We start from the raw sequence: 27,666 nt of genomic DNA, 5'->3' as shown, positions 1-27,666 counted from the left end.
GCCCAATTACTTGCATATAAGCCTTCAAAATGGGCACTTTTGATTTTTGATGTTCAGGTCCCATTGACTTTAATGGGGTTTGTTATTCAGGTCCGAACTTTCGCTGTGTTTGAAAGTCCTGGTGCGAACCGAACAGGGGTCCATTCGGCCCATCCCTACTCCAGAGTTACCGCGGGCCTCTTCTCTGATTAATGCTCTCCTTGCCCGGCCTGTAAGTTTAGGTGGGCAGCCATGTCTTGGTAAGTTTGCAGTTGTGCCATACTCTTTCCATTTTCGGATAATGGATTGATCAGTGCTAAGTGAGATGTTCAAAGCTTTTGATATTATTTTATAACCTAACCCTGCTTTAAACTTCTCCACAACTTTATTCATGACCTGTCTGGTGTGTTCCTTGATCTTCATGATCTTCATTGTTTGTTCACTGAGATTATCTAACAAACCTCTGAGGGCTTCACAGAACAGCTGTATTTACAGAGATTAAATTACACCCACGTGGCTCTATTTACTAATTGGGTGACTTCTGAAGGCAATTGGTTCCACTAGATTTTAGTTAGGGGTATCAGAGTAAAGAGGGCTGAATACAAATGCACACCACACTTTTCAGATATTTATTTGTAAAAAAAAATGTGAAAACCATTTATCATTTTCCTTCTACTTCATAATTATGGTACACCTGGTGTTGGTCTAGTGTATAAAATCCCAATAAAATACATTCACATTTTTTGGTTGTAACATGGCAAAATGTGGAAAATTTCAAGGGGTATGAATACTTTTTCAGTGCAATGTATATACCATACCTGGCCAATGCACCTGGAAGCTGGGAGACACCGATACTTCAGTGATCTCCATTTGCTTCTAGGTTCTATGTCGAGTGGCTGGAGAGTCTGATGTCATCTTCCTGTTCACCTTGTCCAATCAGAGAACTCTTTGCATTCGTTCAGAAAGGGCAAAGCCAAGTGGATAACCTCCTGTGTTCACACAGCAGAAGGGCAGCACGGGACCCATAAGCAAGAGGAGATCACTGTAGTTTTCGTATCTACTTCACTGATTTCCAGCTTCCAGGGGAATCGGCCAGGTATGGTATATACATAGTTACCTTGGCCCAAGGTGGGCCAAGGTAACTATGTACAACATATCCATACTTGGCATTCAATTTAACCTCCCTGGCGGTATGATTATTTCAGATTTTTGATGCTGAAAGTGGTACAATTATTTTGCATGGAAATTTGGCGTTTTAAATTGTAGGCCTATAATTCTTAGGAATAACTCACTTAAATCTGTCCAAACAAGATTCTAGTAGACATCCTGGGTATGATAAAGTTTGAAAAACGAAAAAAAAAATTATAATATAATAAATAACTATAAATAATAATAACAAATAATAATATAATAATAATAAAAAATGTTCAATAATGTAATCAAATCAAAAACACTGAAATTTGTTCAGTTGCAGAATTGTCGCTGTCATTACTTTTAGTGTTTGATGATGAATTTCCCCACGAATCACTATCGCTCAATTCTGCAAGTGATTCTAATTTATTATCGCTGTTTTCTAGCTGGTCTAAAAGCACTTTTGACGTAAACGGGCATTTTTTGGTTGCTATGGACAATGTCCAGTTTCCTGGCAGATAGAATAGTATTTATAATATAAGACTGCATGCAAGACACTGGACAAACCACTAGGGACAAAGGGGATGTGTAATTATTTGATACAGTACTGTAATCTGTAAGATTACAGTATACTGTATCTATACTGTGTTTTTTGCTTTTTGAATTTGGCGCCGAACTCCGTCCCCGTGCATCGCAACGCTCGCAGGGAACGGAGCTCGACACTGTGAATTGAGCGAGACACGGCGGCTCGCAGATCACAGCGGGGAGACATCGCAGGATCCAGGGGACAATGTAAGTAACCTCTACATGGATCCTGCGATTCCGTTCCCTAGTTTGGCTCGGGGTTACCGCTTTTGGTACTAAAAATCCACCCCGAGCCAGACTCAGGAATACCGCTAGAGAGGTTAAGCAGGGGAAAAAAAAAAAACTTAGCTTTTGTTGCCACAGTGACCTCTTCATTACTAACATGGTCATGGTCATAGTAACAGAAATGAAGCAGGAAAATAAACTAATCAGCTTCTGTTGGTACAATGACCTCTTCATTACTAATACTTTCTTTAAGGAACCAAAGCAGCATTGATAAACCTGGACATCACTATATGTACTTCATCACAATCAAATACATAGTTACATAGTTACATAGTAGGTGGGGTTGAAAAAAGACACAAGTCCATCAAGTCCAACCTATGTGTGTGATTATATGTCACTATTACATTGTATATCCCTGTATGTTGCGGTCGTTCAGGTGCTTATCTAATAGTTTTTTTTAAACTATTAGATAAGCACCTGAACGAATGCTGAAACCACCACCTGCGGAAGGGAATTCCACATCCTTGCCACTCTTACAGTAAAGAACCCTCTACCCAGTTTAAGGTTAAACCTCCTTTCTTCTAATCTTGAGTGAGTGACCACGCGTCTTATTAAACTCCCTTCTGCGTTTCATCCCTATTGTGGGGTCACCACTCACCAGTATGGTATTTGGAAATTTAAATCATATCCCCTCTCAAGCATCTCTTCTCCAGAGAGAATAAGTTCAGTGCTCGCAACCTTTCTTCATAACTAATATCCTTCAGACCCTTTATTAGCTTTGTTTCCCTTCTTGTACTCGCTCCATTTCCAGTACATCCTTCCTGAGGACTGGTGCCCAGAACTGGACAGCATACTCTAGGTGAGGCCGGACCAAAGTCTTATAGAGTGGGAGAATTATCGCTTTATCCCTGGAGTTTTATCCCCTTTTTAATGCATGCCAATATTCTGTTTGCTTTGTTAGCAGCAGCTTGGCATTGCATGCCATTCCTGAGCCTATCATCTACTAGGACCCCCAGGTCCTTTTCCATCCTAGATTCCCCCAGAGGTTCATCCCCTAGTGAGTAGATTGCATTCATATTTTTGCCACCCAAATGCATTATTTTACATTTTTCTACATTAAACCTAATTTGCCATGTAGTTGCCCACCCCATTAATTTGTTCAGATCTTCTTGCAAGGTTTACACATCTTGCAGAGAAGTTATTGCCCTGCTTAGCTTAGTATTGTCCACAAATACAGAGATTGAACTGTTTACCCCATCCTCCAGGTTGTTTATGAACAAATTAAATAAGATTGGTCCCAGCACAGAACCCTGTGGGACCCCACTACCCACCCTTGACCATTCCAAGTATTGCCCATTTTTACCACCCTCTGAACTCACCCTTGTAGCCAGTTTTCAATCCATGTACTCACCCTATGGTCAATGCCAACAGACCTTACTTTGTACAGTAAACGTTTATGGGGAACTGTGTCAAATGCTTTTGAAAAATCCAGATACACCACATCTATGGGCCTTCCTTTATCTAGATGGCAGCTCACCTCCTCATAGAAGGTTAATAGATTGGTTTGGCAAGAACGATTCTTCATGAATCCATGCTGAATACCGCTAATGATTCAGTTTCATTACTAAAATCTTGTATATAGTCCCTTATCATCCCTTCCAAGAGCTTGCATTCTAGTATTGATGTTAAGCTAACTGGTCTGTAATTCCCAGGGATGTATTTTGGCCCTTTTTTAAATATTGGTGCTACATTGGCTTTTCTCCAATCAACTGGTACCATTCCAGTCAGTAGATTGTCAGTAAAAATTTGGAACAATGGTCTGGCTATTACTTGACTGAGTTCCCTAAGTACCCTCGGGTGCAAGCCATTTGGTCCCAGTGTTTTATTAATATTAAGTTTCCCAAGTCTATTTCTAATTCTGTTCTCTGTTAGCCATGAGGGTGCTTCCTGTGGTGTGTCATGAGGACAAACACTGCAGTTTTGATTACTAAAGCCCCTTGATTACCTTGTGAAGACTGAGGAGAAGGACAAATTCAATACCTTCACTATCTCCCCATTCTTTGTAACCAGATATTATTCCTCATTCTTTATGGGGCCAATACGGTCTGTCCTCCCTTTTTTACTGTTTATATACTTAAAGTATTTCTTGGGATTTTTTTGCTCTCCTCCGCTATGTGTCTTTCGTGTTCTATCTTAGCCGCCCTAATTGCACCCTTACATATCTTGTTGCATTCATGTAAAGTCTGAATGCTGATGATGATCCTTCAGCCTTGTATTTTTTGAAGGCCTTCTCCTTTACTTTATATACATTTTTACATTAGAGTTAAGACATCCAGGACTTTTGTTCGCTGTTTTAAATTTATTTTCAAATGGGATGCACTGGCTAATGCCCTTATTTAATATGCTCTTAAAGCAAACCCATCTCTCCTCCGTGTTCTTTGTTTCCAATATTTTATCCCAATTTATATCTTCTAGCAAGGTTCGTGGTTTAGGAAAGTTGGCTCTTTTGAAATTCAGTGTCTTTGTGTTCCCCTTGTGTTTCTTATTTGTGTGATTTATACTGAAGCCAATTGACCTGTGATCGCTTTTTCCTAAATTGGCCCGTATTTCCACATCCGTGATCAGGTTTGTATTGTTGGTAATAAGCAGATCTAGTAACGCCTTGTTTCTAGTTGGTGTGTCCACCATCTGACCCATGAAATTGTCCTGCAAGACATTTAGGAACTGGCGAGCCTTAGGTGAATGCGTGGTTCCCTCTGCCCAGTCTATGTCTGGATAATTATAATCCCCCATTATGATAACACTTGCCATCCTTGCTGCTAATCCAAATTGTGATAGGAGGTCACTTTAAAGTCTATGGGACACGAACATGAATAATCAAAAGTGCTAATTTTAAAGGCTAATATGCAAGTTATTGTCATAAAAAGTGTTTGGGGACCTGGGTCCTGCCCCAGGGGACATGGATCAATGCAAAAAAAAGTTTTAAAAACGGCCGTTTTTTCAGGAGCACTGATTTTAATAATGCTTAAAGTCAAACAATAAAAGTGTAATATCCCTTTAAATTTCGTACCTGGGGGGTGTCTATAGTATGCCTGTAAAGGGGCGCATGTTTCCTGTGTTTAGAACAGTCTGACAGCAAAATGACATTTTGAAGGAAAAAACTCATTTAAAACTACCCGCGGCTATTGCATTGCCGACAATACACATAGAAGTTCATTGATAAAAACGGCATGGGAATTCCCCAAATGGGAACCCCGAACCAAAATAAAAAAAAAAAAAATGACGTGGGAGTCCCCCTAAATTCCATACCAGGCCCTTCAGGTCTGGTATGGATATTAAGGGGAACCCCGGCCAAAATTTAAAAAAAAAATGACGTGGGGTTCCCCTTAAATTCCATACCAGACCCTGCAGGTCTGGTATGGATTTTAAGGGGAACCCCGCGCCAAAAAAAAAAAAAAAAACGGCGTGGGGTCCCCCCAAAAATCCATACCAGACCCTTATCCGAGCACGCAACCTGGCAGGCCGCAGGAAAAGAGGGGGGGACGAGAGTGCGCCCCCCCCCTCCTGAACCGTACCAGGCCACATGCCCTCAACATTGGGAGGGTGCTTTGGGGTAGCCCCCCAAAACACCTTGTCCCCATGTTGATGAGGACAAGGGCCTCATCCCCACAACCCTGGCCGGTGGTTGTGGGGGTCTGCGGGCGGGGGGCTTATCGGAATCTGGAAGCCCCCTTTAACAAGGGGACCCCCAGATCCCGGCCCCCCCCTTGTGTGAAATGGTAAGGGGGTACGAAAGTACCCCTACCATTTCACTAAAAAACTGTCAAAAATGTTAAAAATGACAAGAGACAGTTTTTGACAATTCCTTTATTTAAATACTTCTTCTTTCTTCTATCTTCCTTCATCTTCTGGTTCTTCTGGTTCTTCTGGTTCTTCTGGCTCTTCTGGTTCTTCCTCCGGCGTTCTCGTCCAGCATCTCCTCCGCGGCGTCTTCTATCTTCTTCTCCTCGGGCCGCTCCGCACCCATGGCATGGGGGGAGGCTCCCGCTCTTCTCTTCTTCTTCATCTTCTTCTCTTCTTCTCTTCTTCTCTTCTTCATTTTCTTCTCCGGGCCGCTCCGCATCCATGCTGGCATGAAGGGAGGCTCCCGCTGTGTGACGGCGCTCCTCGTCTGACAGTTCCTAAATAACGGGGGGCGGGGCCACCCGGTGACCCCGCCCCCCTCTGACGCACGGGACATGACGGGACTTCCCTGTGGCATTCCCCGTGACGTCACAGGGAAGTCCCGTCAAGTCACCGTGCGTCAGAGGGGGTGGGGTCACCGGGTGGCCCCGCCCCCCGTTATTTAAGAACTGTCAGACGAGGAGCGCCGTCACACAGCGGGAGCCTCCCTTCATGCCAGCATGGATGCGGAGCGGCCCGGAGAAGAAAATGAAGAAGAGAAGAAGAGAAGAAGATGAAGAAGATGAGAAGAGCGGGAGCCTCCCCCCATGCCATGGGTGCGGAGCGGCCCGAGGAGAAGAAGATAGAAGACGCCGCGGAGGAGATGCTGGACGAGAACGCCGGAGGAAGAACCAGAAGAGCCAGAAGAACCAGAAGAACCAGAAGATGAAGGAAGATAGAAGAAAGAAGAAGTATTTAAATAAAGGAATTGTCAAAAACTGTCTCTTGTCATTTTTAACATTTTTGACAGTTTTTTAGTGAAATGGTAGGGGTACTTTTGTACCCCCTTACCATTTCACACAGGGGGGGGCCGGGATCTGGGGGTCCCCTTGTTAAAGGGGGCTTCCAGATTCCGATAAGCCCCCCGCCCGCAGACCCCCACAACCACCGGCCAGGGTTGTGGGGATGAGGCCCTTGTCCTCATCAACATGGGGACAAGGTGTTTTGGGGGGCTACCCCAAAGCACCCTCCCAATGTTGAGGGCATGTGGCCTGGTACGGTTCAGGAGGGGGGGCGCACTCTCGTCCCCCCCTCTTTTCCTGCGGCCTGCCAGGTTGCGTGCTCGGAAAAGGGTCTGGTATGGATTTTTGGGGGGACCCCACGCCGTTTTTTTTTTTTTTTTTTGGCGCGGGGTTCCCCTTAAAATCCATACCAGACCTGAAGGGTCTGGTATGGAATTTAGGGGGAACTCCACCTCATTTTTTTTTTTAAATTTTGGCCGGAGTTCCCCTTAATATCCATACCAGACCTGAAGGGCCTGGTATGGAATTTAGGGGGACTCCCACGTCATTTTTTTTTAAATTTTGGTTCGGGGTTCCCCTTTGGGGAATTCCCATGCCGTTTTTATCAATGAACTTCTATGTGTATTGTCGGCAATGCAATAGCCACGGGTAGTTTTAAATGAGTTTTTTCCTTCAAAATGTCATTTTGCTGTCAGACTGTTCTAAACACAGGAAACATGCGCCCCTTTACAGGCATACTATAGACACCCCCCAGGTACGAAATTTAAAGGGATATTACACTTTTATTGTTTGACTTTAAGCATTATTAAAATCACTGCTCCTGAAAAAACGGCCGTTTTTAAAACTTTTTTTTGCATTGATCCATGTCCCCTGGGGCAGGACCTGGGTCCCCAAACACTTTTTATGAAAATAATTTGCATATTAGCCTTTAAAATTAGCACTTTTGATTTCTCCCATAGACTTTTAAAGGGTGTTCCGCGGCATTCGAATTTGCCGCGAACACCCCAAATTGTTCGCTGTTCGGCGAACTTGCGAACAGCCAATGTTCGAGTCGAACATGAGTTCGACTCGAACTCGAAGCTCATCCCTACTCCCAGTATTATTTTCCCTTAGCTTCATCCCTTTGGAGCTCTACCCATAAGGATTCCACCTCCTCCTTAGCTCCCTTATTGATGTCATCTCTCACATTCACTTGTACATTATTCTTGATATATAGGCATACTCTTCCCCCTTTTTTACCCTCTCTGTCCCTGCGATAAAGGGAATACCCTTGAATAGTTGACAGCCAATAATGAGAGCTGTTGAACCAGGTCTCTGAAATTCCCACAAAATCTAAATCCTCCTCGTTCAACAATAACTCTAGTTTACCCATCTTGTCCGCCAGGCTCCTGGCATTGGTGAACATGCCACGTAGTTTAGACTGGTCACATACTGTCCTCTTATTGGGTGTTCCGAGACTGCAAATAGGACTTGTTACTATACTTACCTTGGGTTTATGTGCTTTAGTCAACCTACCACTAATGCCCTCAATACTCCCCACTGGAATATGTTCATTGCTGACTATCTCCACTTCTGGACCCCCCCCGTCTGACCCCTCTAACTTTTCAGCCATCTTCACTTCCAGCAGATCTGCACCCTCCTCATTTAGGTGCATTCCTTCCTTTCTATAGAACTGGTGACCGACTGAGAAGTCGGCCCAGTTCTCCAGAAACCTAAACCCCCCCTTACTACACCAGCTCCTCAGCCACTTGCTTACTTCCCTAATCTCCCTCTGCCTTTCTAGTGTGGCTCGAGGTATCGGTAGTATTCCTAAGAATACTACCTTGGAGGTCCTTTTTCTCAATTTAGCTCCTAAGTCCCTAAAATCATTCTTTAGGACACTCCATCTGCCTTTGACTTTGTCATTGGTGCCAACGTGCACCATGATAGCTGGGTCTTCCCCAGCCCCCCCTAGTAATTTGTCCACCAGATCTGTGATGTGCCGAACCCGAGCGCCCTGTAGACAGCATACACTTTAGATCTTTGTCACTGATCGCTCTCTCTGTCCTTCTAAGAATTGATTCCCCTAACATCAGAATATGTCTATCCTTTCCATTAGCTTCCCCCCCACTCTCACTGGATGAGTTGTTACCCTTCCCAGATTTGAAGCAATGTCCCTCTGTCCCTTTTTCCTCCTCATTTGTCCCTCATTTTGGTATGATCTATATAGTTATATATAAAATGCACTATTTATCTTTCAAAAAGTGTTTCCCAGTGCTAAACCTTTCATCCAATTTCCAAATTTGCTGCATTTGTAAATTTCAAAAGCCAATAAATGGAATAGTAGAGGTGAAAAAAAGCTCTTGTGGGTTCAACTAATCTTTAATTTTTGGTTTATTCTCCTTTAAGGGGGTGTGGCAGGGGGTGTGTCCTATGCCTACATACTTTTGCTAGTAGGTGTCCCTCATTCCCATCTCAAAAAGTTGGGAGGTATGCTTCCCTCCAACCACTTTGCATATTATTTTATATACACTGTGAATCTGTACTTGCCAAAAATGCTGTAGAAATCTCTCTCCACTAAGTCTGGCTGCATCCATTTTCACTGTGGGCAGCTGAAGCTGCTGCCTGTTCACTTCCTGGATTTACACAGAGGCACACCTCCAGCCCTGCAGCTCTCATTGGTCATCTTAATGACTTATCCCCCCTCTGTTCCTGGCAAACTCTCACGAGAGTGAAAGAGAGAGCTGTGCATGATGTCATAAGCCTAGGCTAATGACCAGACATGAAACAGGAAGTGGGTTGTATAAGGTATTTATTGGCAGAAAAAAATGTTTTACTAGCCAAAGTTAAAAAACAGGGGCAGAAGATTTAATAGATGGAAAGTTTAAAAAATGACTGAAGGTCCGCTTTAACGGATTCCCGACCAGCTGCCGTAGTTATACTGCGGCAGGATGGCTCCCCTGGGCGAGCCGTCGTAGCTGTACGTTGGCTCTTTAAGATGCTCTAGCAAGGCCGGGCACCCGCGATCGCTCGTGAAAGAGCGAGAACCAGGATCTGTGTGTGTAAATACACAAATCCTGGTTCTGTCAGGGGAGAGGAGACAGATAGTGTGTTCCTACTAAGTAGGAACAATGATCTATCTTCTCCTCTAGTCAGCCACTTTCTGCCCACAGTTAGAACACACATAGGGAACACAGTTAACCCCTTGATCACCCCCTAGTGTTAACCCCTTCCCTGCCAGTGACATTTAAACAGAAATCAGTGTCTATTTTTAGCTCTGATTGCTGTATAAATGCCAATGGTCCCAAAAAAGTATCAAACGTTTCCGATCTGTCCGCAGCAATGTTGCAGTCCCAATAAAAATCACAGATCGCCGCCATTACTAGTAAAAAAAAAAAAAAAAATTAATAATAAAAATGCCATTAATCTGTCCCCTATTTTGTAATTGCTATAACTTTTGCGCAAACCAGTCAGTATACACTTATTGCGATTTTTTTTTACCAAAAATATGTAGAAGAATACATATCAGCCTAAACTGAAGAAGAAATTTGTTTTTTAAAAAAAATTTGGGGGATATTTATTATAGCAAAAAGTAAAAAATATAGTTTTTTTTTCAAAATTGTCACTCTTTTTTTGTTTATAGCGCAAAAATCAAAAATCGCAGAGGTGATCAAATACCACCAAAAGAAAGCTCTATTTGTGGGAAAAAAAGGACATCAGTTTTGTTTTTGTACAACATCGCACAGCAGTGCAATTGTCAGTTAAAACGACGCAGTGCCGTATCGCAAAATATGGCCTGGTCATTAAGGGGCCAAATCTTCCGGGGCTGAAGTGGTTAATTGAACAAGCTGAAGATAGATGCTGATTAACTACCATCCAAAGCTGCATCCAATTTTGCACTCTCCAGCTTTCGTAAATCAACTCCAATATGTTACTTTTACGATAAAAATGGTTCCTTCTTCTTACACCGTAAACTACCTTGGGCGTGCAATCCTGCCATGTGCAGCTGTTGCATTATCTTGGCCAGGCCAATCAAGTGTGGGTGAGGGAAGAGACCTGTGAGAAGATGTCAGTGTGGGTGAGGGAGCTGGCGGACACAACATTGCCTGAGAGCGGGGAAATATATTTCTGCTTTAACTGTGAAGTTATCCATCCACCTTGCTGTGCTATGTGGAAAAGCTGTGTATATCTGAGGACTGGATGGAACAAAAAATAAATGGACAGAAAAATAAATCCTTTGGTAGAAAAAAAAGTTTCTTATATGTATTACATCTGTGCATTTAGCTGTTTGCCTGGAGTTCAGCTTTACATTTTAGTTCTAAGGAACTAATTCTTAGATAAAACCTCTAATGTTTGCAAATAATGTAATAAAATATTTGTAACCAATAATAAAGCCTATGTTTCTCTTATAGAAAAGATCGGAGTATGAGGAGGATGAGGGAAGCAGTTCGGATACAGAAGAGGATCATAAAAAAGAAGAATCCAATGAGCCTTCTGATAATGTATGTTGACATTGTTCACATTTACTAGCACAAGGTATAAAGGAAATATGGTGTGATGTCATTACATTATTATCATTATATTGGGAAGCAACAATAGAGGACAATGTCAATGGCTAATGATCACAACAGCATTGACAACAGCAAATCCATCAACACACATTGCTCAAAAAGGGCAATGGTTAGACACTTCTGTACGATACCAAGAAAATCATACAGATGAGATATTATTGTAACTGTTACTTTGACTTCACATTTTTTTGTATGTTGTTTCCTATGTTTTGCTCATTTGACTTCATATTCATATGTCAGTCTTCCCTATAGTGATCATCTGGTTTTTAGGGAATGTAATCGGCAGGGCTGCGACAAGGGGTGGGCAGAAGGGCTGGCTGCCCGGGGCACAGTGGGGATTTTTGCTAGAAGGGGTGATTAGGAGTGGGGGAATATTTGTGTTATCAGGGATGATTGGGGGATTTGTGCTAGGAAGGGAAGTTGGGAGTTGGGGGGGGTGGATTAGTGCTAAGAGAGGGGACATGAGGTGTATTTGTGCTGAGAGAGGGAAGATTGGAGGGGGGGAGAGGATTTATGCTCAGCGGGAAAATTTGAGGGGTAGAGGATTTGTGCTAGGAGGGGGAATTTGGGGAGGGAGAGGATTTAAGCTGGGAGGGGGGATCTGTCCTGGAAAAGGGGGTATTTTTCTTTGAGGAGAATTTTGGCTTGCAAAGGGAATTTTTGCTGACACATAATGCTCATATGTTTTGAGGGGGGGGGGGGGTCACCATTTGGCATTATCGCCCTGGGCACTAGATGACCTGTTTAAAGTGTATGTAAAGTCCAAACCTTATTTTTACCAGTTTTGGATAAAGTAAGTTGTTTAGACCCCTGTAAGTTTTTTTTTTTTCTGTCTGTGTCCTGTCAGGAAGAATTGCCTCTACTTCCTGTCCCAGAGACACAGCAGGAAGTAAGAAGAGATCTCTCCAAAGCAAGTGTAAATCCCTGATTGAGCAGTTGCCCGTGGAGCAGATATCACCATTGAAGGTCCTCCGTTCTGTTGCAGTTCCTGTGACAACTCAAAAATGTAGGTTGCCCATAACTTCCCGAACTGAGCACAATGCTTACCAGGACAGATAGTGATGGTGGATCTTCCCAGTGAGGACACAGACAACAATAATATTTCACATATTCTAACTCTTCCACATTCTACCCAAATTGAAAAGTGTTTTGGCTTTACATACGCTTTAAAGAAAATTTGTACCTATGCTTGCTGCTTGTCTGATAATCTGATCCAGAAAAGTCAATACTTTGTGAGTTACTCACCTACAACAAGCAAGTAGTAATTAAAGTTTGAACATCTGATCTGTGTATTTCTATATACACTCACCCGCCACTTTATTAGGTACACCTTACTAGTACCTGATTGGACCCCATTTTGCCTTGAGAACTGCCTTAATTCTTTGTGGCATAGATTCAACAAGGTGTTGGAAATATTCCTCAGAGATTTTGGTCCATACTGACATGATAACATCACGCAGTTGCTTCAGATTTGTTGGCTGCACATCCATGATGTCAATCCTCTGTTCCAGCACATTCCAAAGGTGCTCTATTGGATTGAGATCTGGTGACTGTGGAGGCCATTGGAGTACATTGAACTTATTGTCAAATACAAGAAACCAGTTTTGAGATGATTTGAGCTTTGTGACATGGTGCATTATCTTGCTGGAAGTAGCCATCAGAAGATGGGTACACTGTAGTCATAAAGGGATGGACATGGTCAGCAACAATACTCAGGTAGGCTGTGGTTTTTAAACAATGCTTAATTAGTACTAAGGGGCCCCAAGTGTTCCAAGAAAATATCCCCCACACCATGACACCACCACCACCAGCCTGAACCGTTGATACAAGGCAGTATGGATCCATGCTTTCATGTTGTTAACACCAAATTCTGAACCTACCATCTGAATGTTGCAGCTGAAATGGAGACTCATGAGACCAGGCAGCGTTTTTCCAATCTTCTATTGTCTAATTTTGGTGAGCCTGTGCAAATTGCAGCCTCCGTTTCAAGGCATTTTCGTCCACACAACTGCCGCTCACTGGATATTTTCTCTTTTTTGGACCATTTTCTGTAAACCCTAGAGATGGTTGTGTGTGAAAATCCCAGTGGATCAGTTGTTTTTTAAATATTCAGACCAGCCCGTCTGGCACAAACAACCATGCCACATTCAAAGTCACTTGAATCCCCTCTCTTCCCCATTCTGATGCTCGGTTGCTGATCTTCAGCAAGTCATCTTCACCACATCTAGATGGCTAAATGCATAGAGTTTTTCCCTAGTATTTGGCTGATTAGCAATTTGCGTTACCAAGCAATTGAACAGGTGTACCTAATAAAGTGGCAGGTGAGTGTAGATACAGTCAGGTCCATAAATATTGGGACATCGACACAATTCTAATCTTTTTGGCTCTATACACGACCACAATGGATTTGAAATGAAACAAGCAAGATGTGCTTTAACTGTAGACTTTCAGCTTTAATTTGAGGGTGTTTAAATCCAAATCAGGTTTTTCAGCTTTTTTTTTAATGTCATAATGTAGAGTATAAGATTTCCTATCATTTGAGCCCAGTCTTGCCACAAAGAGTTAATCCAGCTCTGAGCAATCTTCTTTTATTGTTCAGTGAGATAAAACTTGACAAACAGAGAGAAACTTTGTCAAACCCTCCCCCTTGCTGTGAGTGACAGGCTATTTACATATCTCGTGCACTAGCCTAAGACATGCATTATTTTTTAATTCCCACCCCCACTCCTTTCTTCAGCAGCTCTGCAAGGATTGGCTGTTCCACACCTCAGCATGATTTGGCATGCTGAAGTCCTGTGGTTACTTTCCTGTCTTTTCACTGGATGTTAGAGATCATAGCAGAAGTTCAGCAGAAGTTTAGTGTAAAATGCATATTGGCAAGGGGAGTGTAGAGGTGGGCGGGGAGTCTACTGACATCACGACTCCACCCACCGAGCTCCAGACAACAGACCCACCCACAGAATCTGCAGTTTTTCTGGTCTCATAACAGACAGAGGGGAGACATTTGACAGGTAAAGATACATGCAGGCGGCATGTATATCCTTATAGATAACCCCTATGGCAGTAGTTTAGAAAGGATGACATTGGGTTTACATCCACTTTAAAAAGAAAGAACGCACCAGTGAGCTCAGCAACACCAAAATACCCGGAAGACCACGGAAAACAACTGTTGTGGATGACCGAAGTATTCTTTCCCTGGTGAAGAAAACACCCTTCACAACAGTTGGCCAGATCAAGAACACTCTCCAGGAGGTAGGTGTATGTGTGTCAAAGTCAACAATCAAGAGAAGACTTCACCAGAGTGAATACAGAGGGTTCACCACAAGATGTAAACCATTGGTAAACCTCAAAATCAGGAAGGCCAGATTAGAGTTTGCCAAACATCTAAAAACGCCTCCACAGTTCTGGAACAACATCCTATGGACAGATAAGACCAACATCAACTTGTACCAGAGTGATGGGAAGGGAAGAGTATGGAGAAGGAAAGGAACTGCTCATGATCCAAAGCATACCACCTCATCAGTGAAGCATGGTGGTGGTAGTGTCATGGCGTTGGCATGTATGGCTGCCAATGGAACTGGTTCTCTTGTATTTATTGATGATGTGTCTGATGACAAAAGCAGCAGGATGAATTCTGAAGTGTTTCGGGCAATATTATCTGCTCATATTCAGCAAAATGCTTCAGAACTCATTGGACGGCACTTCACAGTGCAGATGGACAATAAACCAAAGCATACTGCGAAAGCAACCAAAGAGTTTTTTAAGGGAAATAAGTGGAATGTTATGCAATGCCCAAGTCAATCACCTGACCTGAATCCGATTGAGCATGCATTTCACTTGCTGAAGACAAAACTGAAGGGAAAATGCCCCAAGAACAAGCAGGAACTGAAGACAGTTGCAGTAGAGGCCTGTCAGAGCATCACCAGGGATGAAACCCAGGGTCTGGTGATGTCTATGCGTTCCCGACTTCAGGCTGTAATTGACTGCAAAGGATTTGCAACCAAGTATTAAAAAGTGAAAGTTTGATGGATGATTGTTAACCTGTCCCATTACTTTTGGTCACTTAAATAGTGGGAGGCACAATTGTGTCGATGTCTCAATATTTATGGACCTGACTGTAACTGATTATTGGGTCTTTGGAGCCATAAGATTAGGATAAGTCACCAATATCTGTCTTGAATATTGATCTAGTAACCTAGGATTAATTATAGTACAGCTGGTGTAAATTATGCAACTGCCCTAAAACTTTTTGGTCATCTAGACAGTGATGTTGCCATATGAGAATTTTTTTTTTCCAAATCTGTAAAAGCAGACTCTTTAGAGGATGGAATGTGCTGAGCATGAGCTTAAGCATGAAGCATGAGCTTCACTGGTACAGGGATTTTAAATCCTGGTGGCTTTCCCTCCTCTCCTCACAATGCTGACAGTACAATCTAGACGGCTTCTGATTGGTCAGTACCATCCATGCGATGGTGCTGACCAATTAGAATCCCTGTAATCCGTACTGGCTAAGCAATACAGACACAAGATTAAGCAGTGGGTCTTTCAAATCTCTGGACCAGTGGATTTTTGGTGTCTGTAGTGATGCGGGATGGGGATGGGGTCCAGTGTAAGGTCAACTTACAGATTTTCTGTAAAGGTGAACTTACACTTTAAATGGACTGGCTTAGGACACTTTCACTTTCAATAGTTTTTTATTGAAAAAATGTAAAGGTACAAAACATGACATATGAGAACTTTTTGAAATCGTCAAGATAGTAGACAGCTAGAACGAGAATGTAAAAACCTCCAACAATATATATTGCTTAATAATAAACAAAACTTGTAGCCTGTAAATTAGAGTAGGGATCAATGAGCCAGGTAATATCTCTACAGGCTGCAAAACAATAAGCAGGTCCAGACGTCAAGCCTGAGTCAACAAAAAAATCTGCAACAAGGAAATAAGAAAGAAGGAAAGAGAAAGGAAGGATGTCAGCAGTAGGAGGATGGGAGAGAGAGATAGGATAAGGGGAAGAAGAGTGAGCGTTGGGATGCCCAAAGCCAGCGCCCCAATTCTGGACTACTATAATGAGTTATTGCTCTCCATGGACAATGAGGGATGAGCATATTGTGCCTTAGGACACTTTCAGTAAAAAGAGCATAAAATCTACTATTCTGGTCATAAAATCAAAGAAGAAATGGCATGGTTTGCACAGTCAGCAAAGATATTACCAAGACTGTCATTGGATATAATGCCATGAATCTAACCAGATCGCCTAATATCAATTTGATTCTGGAAACACTCATTTAATATCACAGTTATATAGATTTATTTTCCAAACAGGTCATGCAGATTAAAAAAGCAATTCAACCAATTTTAAAATCAAACCACAGCTGAGATCGACAAAGCCTTGTAAGCAAGATGCAATTGTAGTGCTACTCCCATAGTAGCTGTAGGAATATTGCCCAAGTTCTTCCACAGATGTTTTGCCCTACGGCCAGACACACAAGCTCAGTCACACATTTCTTTAATACCCAGTCTAAGGGTGTTGTTTTTGCTGTTTTTATTTTTGGAGAACTTGGATAGAATTGAGGGAATTGAGTGGGATACTCCAAAAACATGAACTATGTACAACTTGAGGACTAGATATTCTCTCTGGAAAAAGCTGTAGTAAAGTCCATGCTTGCAACAAACAGTGGACTTAGCTTTGAAGTAGTAATAGTAGTCAAATGCGACCTCCTTTCTCATAAGAGCAGAGTTCCTTCATAGAACATTCGGTGGACTAAGTTCTGCAGGTCTCTCTTTAAGATGCTCTAGCACCGCCGGGCACCCGAGATCACTCAAGAAAGAGTGAGAACCGGGATCTGTGTGTGTAAACACACAAATCCCGGTTCTGTCAGGGGAGAGGAGACAGATTGTATGTTCCTACTAAGTAGGAACAATGATCTGTCTTCTCCTCTAGTCAGCCACATTCCCCCCACAGTTAGAACACACATAGGAAACACAGTTAACCCCTTGATCACCCCCTAGTGTTAACCCCTTCCCTGTCAGTGACATTTACACAGTAATCAGTGTCTATTTTTAGCTCTGATTGCTGTATAAATGCCAATGGTCCCAAAAAGTGTCAAACGTTTCTGATCTGTCCGCCGCAATGCTGCAGTCCCAATAAAAATCACAGATCGCCGCCATTACTAGTAAAATAAAATGAATAATGAAAATGCCATTAATCTATCCCCTATTTTGTACACGCTATAACTTTTGCGCAAACCAATCAATATACACTTATTGCGATTTTTTTTTATCAAAAATATGTAGAAGAATAAATATCAGCCTAAACTGAGGAAGAAATTTGTTTTTTTTTTTTTTAAATTGGGGGGATATTCATTATAGCAAAAAGTAAAAAATATTGGGTTTTTTTTCAAAATTGTCGCCCATTTTTTGTTTATAGCGCAAAAAAATAAAAATCGCAGAGGTGATCAAATACCACCAAAAGAAAGCTCTATTTGTTGGAAAAAAGGACGTCAATTTTGTTTTTGTACAACGTTGCACGGCCGCGCAATTGTCAGTTAAATCGACGCAGTGCCGTATCTCAAAAAATGGCCTGGTCGTTAAGAGGCCAAATCTTCCGGAGCTGAAGTGGTTAACTGAAAAAGCTGAAGATAGTTGCTGATTGACTACCATCCAAAGCTGCATCGATTTTGCGCTCTCCAGCTTTAATAAATCAACTCCAATATGTTTCTTTTACAATAAAAATGTTTATCTTCCTGCTTCTTACACTGTAAACTACTTTGAGCGAGCAATCCTGCCATGTGCAGCTGTTGTATTATCCTGGCCAGGCCAATCAAGTGTGCCCATAATTTGAAACCCAGAAGAGACCTGTGAGAAGATGTCAGTGTGGGTGAGGGAGCTGGCGGACACAACATTGCCTGAGAGCGGGGAAATATATTTCTGCTTTAACTGTGAAGTTATCCATCCACCTTGCTGTGCTATGTGGAAAAGCTGTGTATATCTGAGGACTGGATGGAACAGAAAATAAATGGACAGAAAAATAAATCCTTTGGTAGAAAAAAAAAAGTTTCCTATATGTATTACATCTGTGCATTTAGCTGTTTGCCTGGAGTTCAGCTTTACATTTTAGTTCTAAGGAAATAATTCTTAGATAAAACCTCTAATATTTGCAAATAATGTAATAAAATATTTGTAACCAATAATAAAGCCTATCTTTCTCTTACAGAAAACATCGGATTCTAAGGAGGATGAGGGAAGAAGTTCGGATACAGAAGAGGATCATGACACAGAAGAATCCAATGAGCCTTCTGATAATGTATGTTGACATTGTTCACATTTACTAGCACAAGGTATTAAGGAAATATGGTGTGATGTCATTACATTATTATCATTATATTGGGAAGCAACAATAGAGGACAATGTCAATGGCTAATGATCACAACAGCATCGACAACAGCAAATCCATCAACACACATTGCTCAAAAAGGGCAATGGTTAGACACTTATGTACGATACCAAGAAAATCATACAGTACACATGAGATATTATTGTAACTCTTACTTTGACTTTACATTTTTTTGTTTCCTATGTTTTGATCATTTGATTTCATATTCATATGTCAGTCTTCCCTATAGTGATCATCTGGTTTTTAGGGAATGTAATCGGCAGGGCCAGGACAAGGGGTGGGCAGAAGGGTTAGCTGCCCGGGGCGCAGTGGGGATTTTTGCTAGAAGGGGTGATTAGGAGTGGGGGAGTATTTGTGTTATTAGGGAAGACTGGGCGATTTGTGCTAGGAAGGGAAGTTGGGGGGGGGGGATTAGTGCTAAGAGAGGGGACATGAGGGGAATTTGTGCTGAGAGAGGGAAGTTTGGGGGAGGGGGAGGATTTATGCTCAGCTGGAAATTTTGAGGGGGTAGAGGATTTGTGCTAGGAGAGGAGATTTGGGGAGGGAGAGGATTTAAGCAAGGGAGGGGGGATCTGTACTGGAAGAGGGGGAATTTTTGTTTGGGGAGAATTTTGTCTTGCAAAGGGAATTTATGCTTGAAGATTAATGCTTAAACTTTTTTTGGAGGGATTTTTGCTGACATAATGCTCATATGTTTTGAGGGGGGAGGGGATGTATGAAAAGACAAAATACTAGGACCACTGCTACCTGAGACCCCCAAGGTGGTCTTTAGAGGTGTTCCATCCCTTAGGAGCAAGTTGGCTCCTAACGTCATAGATCCACCAAAAAAAACATCTTTTTTTCATAATTGGACGGGTTTTGATCCTTGCAAAAAATGTTTGGTTTGCCAGTATAACACCTGTGGCAGAAGGACAAGTTACGACTTTTCCTCCACTGTAACTGGTCGCACGTACACAATTAAACAATTTAGTACGTGTGCAACCACCGGGATCGAATACCTGATAACTTGCCCCTGTGGGAAACAATATGTGGGCCGTACTATTAGATCTTTTACTGTACGTGTCTCGGAACATATTAATTTGATTAAAGCAGGCAGTGCCAAACATACTGTCCCTAGGCACTATAGGGAATGTCATGATAGAAATCCTGTGGGTACCCAGTTCCTTATCATAGACAAATATACGGCTCCCTGGCGGGGGGGGGGTCGACACTTAGGGGTGTCTCTCGTTTAGAGACATATTGGATATACGAGTTGGGGTCCCATTTTCCGCAAGGTATCAACGTTGAATGGGACAGCAACTCTTTTATCAACCAGGCATAAATATATTTCTGATCTCTCTCCTTCCTGTATCCAATTTGGGCATTTTTTTCATTTTTTTTTTTTTTTTCATTTTTTTTCATTTTTCATTTTTCTCATTATTTATTTTTAGTTTAGCCACCAATATTCATTTACATTCTTTTACATAATTATGTATAGTCCAATATACTACATTTATGTCTCTCCGATCATTTTTATATACTGTATATGTGTTTTGAGGTTCTAAGCTGTGTCACGGATTGTACTGATGCCCCCTATTGGCAGTGTCCGGTAGGTTCTATGCTTGAGTTTTTATACTCACATGTGGCTAGGTACGCTCCTGTCTTTTACATATTTTCATATGTTTTTACATTTACTGATTTAGATATTCTTAATTTTAATGTAATTCAATTACATACAATTTTTATATATTTTTTAGTTATTTCCACATATTCAGCTCCTGTACATCTTATTATTATGTTTTCCTGCACATGTCCGCCTATGTTGACACTCTGGCGGTCCTTCCGGCCTTGCATTTAAGCCGGGCTCCATTTCCTGTGGAGTTGTGACCGGATATGATGTAGTTGCAGGCGTTTTGAAAGAGAGGCTTGGCTGACCAAGCGTGGAGCGCACTGCCGCTGTTATCCCGACCTGCGTGTGACGTCATCACGCGACATGATAACGAGGCTTGGCACAGTGGGTGGAGCGCGGCGCTGTTACTGCGCTCCCACCTATTAGATATGGGGAAGTGACAGCGAGGCTTGGCTCCGGATCTAATACCAGACCTATTTCAAGCCGTTTTTTGTCTTTGTAATGTCTACCGTGATTTTTAAATAAACAAATTGATTACAGATTTTCATACATACAGTTTCTTTCTAGATTTTGGTTAACCATTAGCATACTAATACCCCATGAACTGGAAATAGAGGTCATCAGAAGCACTTCCGGTTTCGGACACTTCCAGTGGGGGTCATTATTTATCTATATATAGAGCGGTGGGTTGAGGGGGTCCACACCCCAGATGATGACTTTTTAGTTGAAACATGTCGGGTGGACCCCTCATGACTACCGCTACAAGATTACATGCTGTTTTTATCTTCTGAAAATGTGAGTTTGTTTTCTCTTTATTTTAAATAAATCCAAGTTCAAACGTTATCACGCTATGTGAGTGTTTTTATCCCTCACATGTTACACAAACTATTCGCTTGGCTCATGGTGTACCCACTGCTGAGGAAGCCGTGCTGATCTCTTCCCCCTATCTGTGTGATGACATCCGACCAGATATTTTACCTAGACCTGTTGGTCATCAAGCCTTTTTGACCTGTATGGCATACGCCATTTCAGGCCACAACTTCTGGTAAGCCTCCTTGGTTTCTGGTGATGGTCCTGGCACCGATTTCAATCTTCTGTGCACTTCCGGTCTCTCTACGGTTCATCTACCCACCAGGTTGGCGGTTCGGAACCATCCCCCTGCATGCTCAGGAGATACCTGTTTATCATCATTTTTTTCACTATTATCACAGACTTTTTGCTTGTGTTTGTTCACTTATTTGGACTTTGCATTCAACATTGGTTTGTGTTTTTTTACACTTGGTCCAATACATGTATTTGAGTGTTACTATTTCATTCACTATTACATACATTCATGCAGTATTTTTCTGGTTCATACCGAAATATCTGCTTTGAAGTCACTGTATCTTTAACATTTTTATTTGAATTATTATTTATTCATTACTCTTTCACGTAATTCATAGCGCCACACTTTTGAATTTTTTTAACACTTTAAGTCCAACCTTTCACTAGAAGTCCAGATGATTAGACTGAATTATTTTGGACATCTTGACAAGAATCAACCCACTGGAAAATGCCGGGAAAATAAGAAGAGGACCACCAATAGTAATGTGTAACAATAACAATTTTTTGCTTAATGGCTGAATTTTGATCCATCTATGGCCAGCTTAAGTCAACATTGCCAGCAACAGAATTAAAAAAGTAAAAGCTTTCAAGTATTTAATTTACTGCTTAAGTTAATGTACTTGGCCATTGTTTTGTTAGCATTATCCCTTGGGAAAAGGGACACAATCAGCAGAGAATGTTCAGTAGCATTGGCACCAAGACTCAATTAAATGTTATCTGCTCTCCTATAATGTCTTCTAGATGAGTTCCCATGAAACTCAGATTAGGAACATTACACTTATGAACAATGGGCACCATGAAATTTTGTAGAGTAGAACAAAACTAAAAACAAAATTACGTCTGTAGTTGTTATTGATGTATGCCTTTACACTAGGTATGTAACTAGTGTGTGACAAGTAAATGGCACAGATTTAACCGATTTACTGCAAAATAAACTTTTATGAAAGCTTGCATCCAATCACAGTCTGTTTAGTACGGGGCACATTATTCAGGACACTGCTAGCAGACGCAATTAAAAAGGCAAGGGTGCATAGCAACCAACACATATTAATAAATAATACTTCTATATGAACACAAATGAAAAGTGTCCGTAGTGTAACTCAAATATACAGTGCCTTGAAAAAGTTTTCATACCCTTTGAAATTTTACACATTTTGTCTTGTTACAACCAAAAACGTAAATGTATTTTATTGGGATTTTATGTGAAAGACCAACACAAAGTGCAACATAATTGTGAAGTGGAAGAAAAATTATAATTGGTTTTCAATAATTTTTTTTACAAATAAATATGTGAAAAGTGTGGCATGCATTTGTATTCAGCCCCCTTTACTCTGATACCCCTAACTAAAATATAATAGAACCAATTGACTTCAGAAGTCCCCAAATTAGTAAATAGAGTCCATCTGGGTGTAATTTAATCTCGGTATAAATACAGCTGTTCTGTGAAGCCCTCAGAGGTTTATTAGAGAACCTTAGTGAAAAAACAGCATCGTGAAGGCCAAGGAACACACCAGACAGCTCAGGGATAAAGTTGTGGAGAAGTTTAAAGCAGGGTTAGGTTATAAAAAAAAATCACAAACTTTGAACATCTCACGAAGCACTGCTCAAGTCATCATCCGAAAATGGAAAATGGAAAGAATGTGGCACAACTGCAAACCTACCAAGACATGGCCATCCACCTAAACTGACAGGCCGGGCAAGGAGAGCATTAATCATAGAAGCAGCCAAGAGGCCCATGGTAACTCTGGAGGAGCTGCAGAGATCCACAGCTCAGGTGGGAGAATCTGTCAACAGGACAACTATTAGTCGTGCACTCCACAAATCTGGCCTTTATGGAAGAGTGAAAAGAAGAAATCCACTGTTGAAAGAAAGCCATAAGAAGTCCCGTTTGCAGTTTGCGAGAAGCCATGTGGGGGACACAGCAAACATGTGGAAGAAGGTGCTCTGGTCAGATGAGACAAAAATTTAACTTTTTGGCCTAAAAGCAAAATGCTGTGTGGTGGAAAACTAACTTCACATTACCTTGAACACACTATCCCCACCATGAAACGTGGTGGTAGCATTGCGTTGTGGGGATGCTATTTTTCAGCAGAGATAGGTAAGCTGCTCAGAGTTGATGGGAAGATGGATGGAGCCAAATACAGGGCAATCTTAAAAGAAAATCTGACAGAGCCTGCAAGAGACTTGAGACTGGAGTGGATGTTCACCTTCCAGCAGGACAATGACCCTAAACATACAGCCAGTGCTAAACTGGAATGGTTTAAATCAAAGCATATTCGTGTGTTAGAATGGCCCAGTCCAAGTCCAGACCTAAATCCAATTGAGAATCTGTGTCAAGACTTGAAAATTGCAGTTTAGAGACGCTCTCCATCCAATGTGACAGAGCTTGAGCTATTTTGCAAAGAAGAATGGTCAGAAATGTCACTCTCTAGATATGCAAAGCTGGTAGAGACATCCCCAAAAAGACTTGCAGCTGTAATTGCAGTGAAAGGTGCTTCTACAAAATACTGACTCAGGAGGGTGCTGAATACAAATGCACACCACACTTTTCACATATTTATTTGTAAAGAATTTTGAAAACCATTTATCATTTTCCTTCCACTTCACAATTATGTGCCACTTTGTGTTGGTCTATCACACACACCAATAAAATATATTTACGTTTTTGGTTGTAACATGACAAAATGTGGAACATTTCAAGGGGTATGAATACTTTTTCAAGGCTCTGTATTGATTCAGGGGGGTTGAATACAAATGCACGCCACATTTTTCAGATATTTGTTTGTAAATAATTTAGAAAACCATTTATCATTTTCCTTCCACTTCAAAATTACCGCGTGTGCCACTTTGTGTTGGTCTATTACATAAAATCCCAAAAAAATACATTTAAATTTTTGGTTGTAACATGACAAAATGTGGAAAATTTCAGGGGGGTATGAATACTTTTTCAAGGCATTGTATCTTCTGGTAATTAATAATATAAAATATGACTGCCATAAACCATCAAATGTGAAAGACAAAACAATGCATGACAAATACATTGATAACTAAACATATGAAATCTGGTGTTAATAACATGAAATGCGACTGCAATCTCCTGGTGTTAATAACATGTGTGGCTGCAATAAGCCATCAGAGTATGCATGAAAAACAACATATAACAAATGCATCATTAACTTTGCATATGTAGTCATAGATTCCTGTGTGTGATATCAAAACACCATCATTAATAACAAAACAAAATATATGATCTGCATATATTGGACCTTCCAGTGCATAAAAGGTCCAAAGCGAATGTCCCTTTAAGAATACTCCACTCAGGTGCTCTTGTGATATTCAAGTAACGTGCAAAAAAACAGCGGTGGATCCCACCACCATTCACACTCTGTTCTCACCTTTGTAAATGGACCTATTTAACTAAAAATAGGAAAAATAGGTCAAATGCACAATACCCTTTAAGGGATTCACTCCAAGGGAACACGACTCCCTCTTCGTAATGTCCTCCTTGACAGTTAGGAGATATTATCTTTCCAGTGGTAAACTTCACCTCAGCTCAGAAAGAAAAAAAAAAAGGGGGAATTGCCATTAAAACCAATATAATCTTTATTAAAAAATATATAATATATTACACTCACAAGGGAAGTACACTAGATAAGTAGTGCACCACTTAAATCACAAATGTGCAGATATAGGTAAAGGTCCCTATAAGGCTAAACTTATAGCATGATCTGCCAATAATTCCTGATGGACATGTTGACACCAGTAGGCCTTGCATTGACGCATTTTGTCACAGTCGTGTGAATTATTCACGTGACTGTCATAAAACACGTCAGGGCAGGGCCTAGTGATGTCATCATGCCCATCAGGAGGTATAGGAGTGTCCTGAAGAAGCAACATCTTTAGCGAAATGCATTGACAGTCTGGATATGGAGCAACATTTGGGCACCTATTTTCAAGCAATGTATTGTTTGTATTGTCAATGTTATATATAGATGTTAGGATAGCCCTAGTCCATTCCAGAGTTGGGTATTGTATCACAATACGGGTCCCCTTATTTAGGGGTAATGTTTTTATATAAGATGATATTTTAGTGTTTCCAATCAAATTCTTTGATCTTAAATTTGTTTGCCTCCTGTTGTGCCTAAAATGTCTGCCAATTTTTGAACATTTAGTTCCTTCTTCCCCTTAGTCTTTATGTTCAGTTCCCGCTGTGTTCTCCCCACCCTTGTAATCTCACCCATCCTACTGTGTTTAAGTGAATGCCATTTCTCACCCCCCCTGCTGCATTTCCTATCTGTAAAATGAAGAAAAAAAAAAAAGAAACTCTCATTATATATGCAGGTAATGCCTCTGAACATATATAATTAAGCAGATTTTTTTTTATTTTTCAGGTCATCTACCCACATGATATTGTGAAATGTGACACTTTATCAACACATAAAACAAATGTAAAGGAAGAGATAGTAAAATGTCACAATCATTTTAGAAGTAATGTAACACCATCAGCTGGCAACATGCTTAAACTGGTAAGGAATAGGAGTTATATAAACCAACATGTTTAACCACTTGCCTACTGGGCACTTTTACCCCCTTCCTTCCCAGGCCAATTTTCAGCTTTCAGCGCTCTCACACTTTAAATGACAATTGTGTGGTCATGCAGCACTGTACCCAAATTACATTTTTATAATGTTTTTCACACAAATAGAGTTTTTTTTGGTGGTATTTAATCACTGCTGGGTTAAAAACGTTTTTCTGTCAGTAAATTTTGTAAATAAGTAATTTTTCTCCTTTAACTGATGTGTGCTGATGAGGCGGCACTGATGGGCACTGATAGGCTGCACTGATGTGCACTGATGAGGCGGCACTTATGGGCACAGATGAGGGGGCACTTATGGGCACTGATAAGGAGGTGGCACTCATGAGGAGGCTGTGCGCTTGCGATAACTGTGCTGCGCAGCCCCGCAAGCGCTCGAGAGCGGCCGTTCTGGGGCGCCGTCATATGACGGCGTCCCAGAACGAGAACCGCCCCACTGTCATTTTACTATACGGCGGGTGGAATGTAGTTAAAGAGGGTTTTAAGCTTAGAGGTCTTTTTTTTTTTTTAATTTAATATTTTTTTATATTTCTAAAGCACTCTTCTCCCTGAGGACGCTTTATCTGCTGCTGGGGCAGATAATGAGATAGTTGCCCTGGATGGGCTCTGTAGAATATCATACTAGGGCCAATTAACCTACCAGCATGTCTTTGGAGTGTGGGAGGAAACCCACACAGGCACAGGGAGAACACGAAAAACTCCATGCAAATAGTGTCCTGACTGAGGATCCATATGCCAACTACCAAGCCACTGTGCTAAATACAAAGAAATTATTATTTTTTTATTAATGTTTAGTGCACCTTTGAACTTGCTAGCACATTTGACTATTCAGTTGTCTAGGAAAGGCCCCTTCCACTTTCACATCATAAACTTTCACATCATAGACTTTTCTGGGAGTGTCTGGTTACTGTCTGTGCAGGCCCAGCTCCTCTGCCCCTCCCCTCCCCTTCCTACATAACTTTTTATGTAGCTTTCAGGGATGGAACAATGGTGAATACTATAGAGTGTCATTTGAAGTAATAACAAAGTCTGTTGGGGCGGTTAAAATCACTTCCAAGATGGTGGCACCCATCTACACAAGAAAGACTTTTACAGGTAGACAACATACATAAAATACATTAAACACACATATAAACTTATGTTGTTGAAATGAATGGACTGTTTAGGGAGAATCCTTTATGAAAATAAAATAAAAATAAAAAATTTTGTCACTGGAGTTGGGCAAACGGTTCAGTCCGAGCATCATAGTTACCTAGTTAGTCAGGTTGAAAAAAGACCCAAGGCCGTCTAGTTCAACTAAAAAAAAAAAAAAAAAATCATACAATCCCATATACACAATCCTTCACCCACAGTTGATCCAGAGGAAGGTGAAAAAACCCAGCAAAGCATGATCCAATTTGCTACAGCAGGGGAAAAAAATCCTTCCTGATCCCCCGAGAGGCAATCGTATTTTCCCGGGATCAACTTTACCTATAAATGTTAGTATCCAGTTATATTATGTACAATTAGGAGAGAATGCATCCCTTTTTTAAAGCAATCTACTGAGCTGGCCAAAACCACCTCTGGAAGGAGTCTATTCCACATTTTCACAGCTCTTACTGTGAAGAAACCTTTCCGTAATTGGAGATAAAATCTTTTTTCCTCTAGACGTGATTGCCCCCTTGTCCTCTGTGATGACCTTAAAGTGAATAATTCAACACCAAGTTCACTATATGGACCACTTATGTATATGTACATGTTGATCATATCCCCCTTAATCTCCTCTTCTCAAGAGGGAATAGATTCAGTTCCTCATATTTTTCCTAATAGC

General features: G+C 41.2%; 1 protein-coding gene across 3 annotated transcripts in view; it reads left to right on the top strand.

Annotated features, from left to right (window-relative positions):
• The window catches only part of LOC141139235 (cysteine-rich venom protein-like), a 300,818-nt gene that overhangs the window by 111,604 nt on the left and 161,548 nt on the right, over positions 1-27,666 (top strand). For all 3 annotated transcript variants that reach the window (XM_073625169.1, XM_073625171.1, XM_073625170.1), the window contains 3 exons: positions 10,997-11,086; positions 18,370-18,459; positions 25,654-25,788. In XM_073625169.1, the coding sequence (XP_073481270.1) occupies positions 10,997-11,086; positions 18,370-18,459; positions 25,654-25,788 (315 nt within the window). The remainder of the gene's footprint in view (positions 1-10,996; positions 11,087-18,369; positions 18,460-25,653; positions 25,789-27,666) is intronic.

Source organism: Aquarana catesbeiana, linkage group LG04, assembly GCF_042186555.1.
Source record: "Aquarana catesbeiana isolate 2022-GZ linkage group LG04, ASM4218655v1, whole genome shotgun sequence".
Lineage (NCBI taxonomy): Eukaryota > Metazoa > Chordata > Amphibia > Anura > Ranidae > Aquarana > Aquarana catesbeiana.
This window is presented reverse-complemented; position numbering and strand designations above follow the sequence as displayed.